Source organism: Vigna unguiculata, chromosome 11, assembly GCF_037176805.1.
Source record: "Vigna unguiculata cultivar grain cowpea cultivar isolate G323 ecotype 2 chromosome 11, ASM3717680v1, whole genome shotgun sequence".
In the NCBI taxonomy this organism is placed as follows: Eukaryota; Viridiplantae; Streptophyta; class Magnoliopsida; order Fabales; family Fabaceae; genus Vigna; species Vigna unguiculata.
Genome location: NC_140802.1, coordinates 12,796,457 through 12,802,456, shown reverse-complemented (window position 1 = coordinate 12,802,456; position 6,000 = coordinate 12,796,457). Strand labels below are relative to the sequence as shown.

General features: G+C 34.9%; 1 protein-coding gene across 1 annotated transcript; it reads left to right on the top strand.

The window, feature by feature from the left end:
- The first annotated feature begins 708 nt into the window (after positions 1 to 708).
- On the top strand, positions 709 to 2,752 carry LOC146881021 (uncharacterized). Its single transcript, XM_085669212.1, has 4 exons — positions 709 to 1,263; positions 1,355 to 1,401; positions 1,485 to 1,580; positions 1,999 to 2,752. Exons 1-4 carry the CDS (start codon positions 709 to 711, stop codon positions 2,750 to 2,752), a joined length of 1,452 nt encoding a protein of 483 aa, XP_085525338.1.
- The last annotated feature ends 3,248 nt before the right edge of the window (positions 2,753 to 6,000 follow it).

The following is a 6,000-nucleotide window of genomic DNA, read 5'->3' as shown; positions in this document are numbered from 1 at the left end:
AGAGGTTGATGGAATTGGAACAGGTACAAAGTATGGGGTAGAAGGTGAGAATAAATTTGCTGAAGAGGTTGGGTTGGAGGGTGGTGCAGAGGTGTTTGAGGAGGAATTATCTAAGGGCAGTAGTGATAGCGATGATGATTTTGATGTACATAGTTGGAAGGAATCTGAGGAGGAATTATCTTCTGCTGATGTAGTGGAAGATGGTCTTTTTGATGTAACTATTGGAGGAGATGATGCAGTGGAAGATGATCTTTTTAAAGTTAGAATTAAAGAAGGTAAGGTTGGTGAAGTGAGAGGTTCATCTTCCCAAAAGCCCGACCTTAAACATGTGGATCAAAGAGGATTCTCTAACACCGAATGGGAGTCTGAAACATTAGACGGTGATACAAGTGACGAAGATAGAGACAAATATGGGGGTTTTAGTATATTTTCTCATCCCAAAAATATGGAGGACTACAACTGGGAGGTTGGGACTTACTTCACCGAAAAGGAACACTTCACTGATGCAATAAGAATTTATGGGTGTATAGTAGGAGGAAGCTGAAAATATTTAGAAATGATAAAAGAAGAATTTGCGTTAAATGTTTAGGTGCGAAGGGTAAGTGCAAGTGGTATGCCTACTATGCTTATAAGGCTGCCCAAAGTACTTGGCAATTGAGGAAAATAATAAACAAGCACAATTGTAGTCGTGAATTCAATGTTAGGATAATGACTTCTAAATGGTTAAGTGGATGGTTGGGGAAGACATTAAGAGACAATCCAGGTGTTAAATTGACTGCCTTGAAAAACAAGATTGGAAGGAAATGGAATATCGGTGTTTCTAGGTCTAGGACCTTCAGGGCAAGGACAATGGCTTATACAAACATAGATGGATCATTTAAGGAACAATATAAACGCATTTATGATTATGCACATGAACTTTTAAGGTCCAATCCGTGTTCAACTGTAAAAGTTCATGTTGAAGAGAATGAGGGGAACCCAATATTCAAAAGACTTTATGTCTGTCTGAAGGCCTACAAAGACAACTTTGTGTCTTGTAGGCCCATAATTGGTGTAGATGGGTGTTTTTTGAAGGGAAAATACGGTGGTGAGTTGTTGACAACTGTAGGAAGAGATGGAAATGATCAGATGCTCCCTTTAGCATACGCAGTAGTTGAAGTTGAAAATAAGGAGACATGGAGTTGGCTTCTGGATTTAATGATTGGAGACCTTGGTGGGCCTGAAGTGTGTTCCACTTATACATTTATTTCAGACCAACAAAAAGTAAGTTTCTTTTACATTTAGTCTCATTTTTAAGATTCTTCTACAACTGCTATGCTTATAATAATGCATTTTCTTAACATTCATTTGACAGGGACTGCTCCCAGCATTGCATGAACTGTTACCTGGTGTGGATCAAAGGTTTTGTGTCAGGCACATCTGTTCAAATTTCAGGAAGAAATTTCCTGAAAAAAAAATCTGAAGTTGTTGTTATGGAAAACAAGATACTACACACATCCTCAAGCATGGGAGGCAGTGATGAGGGAAATCAAAGAAGTCAATGTAGACACTTTCAAACACTTGTTAGCCATCCCCCCAAGGTAAGTTGTACTAATTCCTATATTTTATTGTATATATTATGAACTGTTTTTAAAGTCATAGTCGTTTTGCAAACTAGGTTTTGGTAAAGGTCCAGATTTACAGCCAAAACTGTATGTGATACACTGGTCAATAATATGTCTAGGGGTTCAACAATACAATTCTGGATGCAAGGAGCAAACCAATTATCAGTATGATGGAAGAAATTCGGATTTATCTCATGAAGAGATGGGCAAGCAATAGAAAGAAGATCAGTACATTTGAAGGTACAATCTGCCCACGAATTAAGAATAAAATGGAAGAGGAGGCCAAATAGACTAAATATTGGCTTCCAAGGTAATAATTGTGATTAAATTACTCTGATACTGATTCATTTCATTTCCAATGTCAATTGACTTTTTGTGCTTTCACTCATAACAGCTGGTCAGGCCAAAGATTGTTTGAGGTGAGCCATATGTCAATGATTGGAGAACAATTTGTGGTTGACATAGACAAACAAGAATGCATCTGTAGAAAGTGGACCATAACAGCAATCCCATGCTGCCATGCACTGACTTCAATTAGATTTTTAAATCTGAATGTTGAAGACTTCCTTCCACATTGGTTTCTTGCCTCAACTTATGAAGAGATATATTTGTCACTCATATACCCTGTCAATGGACCTCATCTATGGGAGATGACTTCGGTTTGTGATGTTTTGTCTTTAACAAAGAGGGTCCTGCCAGGAAGACCGAAAAAGAAACAAAGATTGGAGGCATGGAAATTGAAAAAGGACAACACTCAACTAAGACAAGGTGGTACACATAAAAAATGTGGGTTATGTAGAGAAGTTGGCCACAAAAGAACTAATTGCCCACATGCTCCTCCTGCACCACTAGAAATTGCTCCATCTGGAACACAACAAAACACAGCTGTAGATCCATACCCTCAAGGAAGTCAGCCTACTCAACCAAGTCAGTCTACTCAACTAACTCAAGCTACTCAACCAAGTCAGCCTACTAAACCAACTCAGGATACTCAGCCAAGTCAGACTACCCAAGTCACAGAGCCACAGAATCACACTCTTCCCACACAAGCAAGTCAGACTACTGTAGTTCATCAAATGCAACCTACTACAATATCAGCCTACAGAGAAAAATTGTCATTCAAGAGGGGCCCAATATTGAATCCGTGATTGCCCAATATTATGTCATTTTTAATTTTATTTGTTGTTATATTTTGGGGTATCTTGGAAGTACCTTTTGTTATCTGTTGCTATATTTTGGTTAGCATTATGTATTTTGAACATCAATTTGGTACCCACTTCAATTAGCACCTTTTGTGTTAGGAGAACAATATTGGGATACATTTTGGATGAATATGATATTGGGTTATTATGCACAAATTCACATTGTTCATTTCAGTAAATTCAGTTTGTGTGCTTTCATGATTCAGACAATATATTACTGCAACATGATGTCACAGGAAAATTCAGTTTGTGTGCTTTCATGATCCAGGCAATATATTAGAAGGCTATATATTATTACTTTCGTTCATTACATAATTATAGTTCAAATAAAGTGACAGGAGAATTTACTGATACGCTCATTTCATTCCATAATCAAAATCCATTACAATAACATAAAGTAAATACAAACTTTCAAACCCACTATACTGCATCCACACCCATTGTATTGCATCTAGTTTACAACAAATCAAAAAAATTTGTACAACTTACAAACTAATATTACATTCACCAAACCTAGAAAACATATAACCCCTGTTAAAAAGTTAATCCTTTTTTCAGACACCATAATTGATTTTTCAAGAGCAGAGATTTTTCTCCTTTGTCTTCCTATGGTTGCATCTCTTTCATCCCCATTGTCTTTGTTGAATCACTTGAAATAATTGCATCCTTTAGATTCTTCATTGCCACCACTTCGCTGGTTATAGAAAATGAAACCCACAAAATTGCTTACCACAAATAAACATTATGGAAACCAAAACTTCAAACAATAATTCATACCTTGTGGTTAGGGCAGCCAAGAAATTGCTTTCCACAATTCTTAACTGTTTTAGCAACTCTTAACACTACAACCTCCCTACAATAGCAGATTGGTGTTCCACCCACACCCCTACATGAAACAGTAGGGGAGGAGACATTATTTTTTTCTTATGCCCACGAAGAACACGCACAACCCTCACTGCGAGACATTGGAAAATTGATTAGAAAGCACCTCTTAAGCTACGAACCACACACCACGAAACCACCTCTTCAGGTCTGAACTAGCAACCAAATGGAGAGGAAGAAGATGATGATAACGACCACAAATGAGTTAGGGCAAATTCACACTTCACCATTCATTAAATAACCCCTGTACACGTAACACTGTACAATTATTTTTTTTTACACATCTTCTTCTTTCAATGACACATATCCGTTATGCACCTGATTGATGCACTTAAACTTATTTGGGTACCAAATTGACACCTTTTTTTCGCGGGGTACCAATTTGACACCCTTGACCCAAACTGGGTACCTTACGAGTAATTAAACCTAGTTTTTAATATGAGAACTAATAATAAAATAAAGATAAAATAAAAACCAACTTGATGGATATTGGTTTATAAAAGGGATTGGGGTTTTGTCTCTGGCAATAAGGTTCTTTTCACAGTAACCCATCAAGAACGTGTGAGAATAGAAAAAAAAAAGACAAAGAGATAGATTGGGAAATGGTGGTTGAAGAGTACACAAAAATTACAAATTGAAGAACGCATATTCACAGGATCTCTTATGGATCAAGGTTAGTGCTCTATTATATTTATTGTGTGAGAATCTTAAATCTTAAAGATCCTTAATTGTTTTACATGTCAAAGAAAAGACAACTTTATATTCAAGTTTTCTTTAGAGATTTTTATTTTAGGACAAATATTTTTCTGTAACATTTTGAACCATGCCTTGCTAACTAGATTTGAAATGAGGACTATCTTTTATAATATTGGCAACCAACTAAGTCAAGTATAGCACCGCAATTTACAAGCACAAAATGAGTTTTTTGCTTGAACAAAATTTAGATACAATAGCTTAAGAGCTTTTTAGTATTGTGATCTCCTTCACCGTGTGTAAATTTAGTGTACATTTACTATTAAGTCAAGACAGGTGATGATTAGGAAACTATTATTGAAATTCTTAGCCATTTATATAATAAAAACGAGTTCACTTTCCATTAACTGGAATAAAGAATTTTGCATTATACAAATATTTATAATAGAGCACACAATTCATGTCAACATCATATACAAATGTTGACAATAGAGCACTAATTCTATTATGGTAGCAAAATTGCACCTATTGAAAATTCCTTATTGCAAGAATAGTAACAAGTTTCTTAGCAAACAGACATACTCATGTATGTTTGCTTTATTAATAACAATGAAAATGAACACATAAACTATAATATATAAAGATAGAATCAACCATGTTACTTGTTTCTTGTAGAGTACAACAATTCTTGGCCCAAACCAAGAGGTTTCACCCATAAGCTCGTCTTCTTAGTTAAAACTTTAATGTCAACATTGTAGCCTTATTTCTTAATGTGTATGAAATAGTTAACTTGAGTTAAAAGGGTTACCATAAGAATAGAGAAAATGAAATTGACATTGGGAAGAACACATGGTATAGTATGGCTTCTCCTACTTACATTTATCTTTAATTATCCACAATTTTTTTAAAGATTGATACCAGAGTTGAGCACGTTAAGTTTCAGAAAGTCAAGATGGGAAATGGACGTGGTTGTTTCACAACATCTTAAATAAACAAAGGGAAAACAAAAATGAAGTGTCATTGAATGAGCATAAAAAATAAAATTATATGTATGCATGCCAATCTCTTCAAAAATTTCTTTCACATTGCATACGAGTTAAATCCTCAACTACATCTAATTGTTTTCGGTACCTTGTCAATATTTTCATAAAGGAAGGTTGTTACTTCTTACCATTGTGAGAAGATATTTTTGTTCAACGGGTAAACACCTATTTGTGTTTGGCCTCCCACTAAAAAATTCTAATAATAGAACTCTAAAGTTATAAACATATGAATTTTTAGTCACTTGATTTCAAATTGCATATTCAGGAGCTAAATAACCATTACAATACAAATTAAGAGAATAAATAAAAAAATAGGTAAAAAATACTAATAAACCTGAAATTTCTAAAAATTGGAATTTCACAATGAGTTAATTAAAGACAAAATGGTGAGCTTACACTATTCCAGTAACACATGTATGTAAGACCCGGGAAAATTAAATAGTTATTTAATTAATTATTTAATTAGGACGGGTAATGAGAATATTTAAAGTAATAAATGTGGAGAACTATGACGTGGAAAAGTACTAGCTCAAGTGGTTGAGAGTACTTTGGTTGTGTGTGAGGACTTGGGTTTGA

Bases quoted from the DNA above. Each gene is read 5' to 3' on its own strand.
- LOC146881021 (XM_085669212.1), top strand. From the start codon at position 709: ATGACTTCTAAATGGTTAAGTGGATGGTTGGGGAAGACATTAAGAGAC. The intron at 1,264-1,354 runs GTAAGTTTCTTT...TTCATTTGACAG, and splicing joins TTATTTCAGACCAACAAAAA to GGACTGCTCCCAGCATTGCA. The intron at 1,402-1,484 runs GTTTTGTGTCAG...ATGGAAAACAAG, and splicing joins TTACCTGGTGTGGATCAAAG to ATACTACACACATCCTCAAG.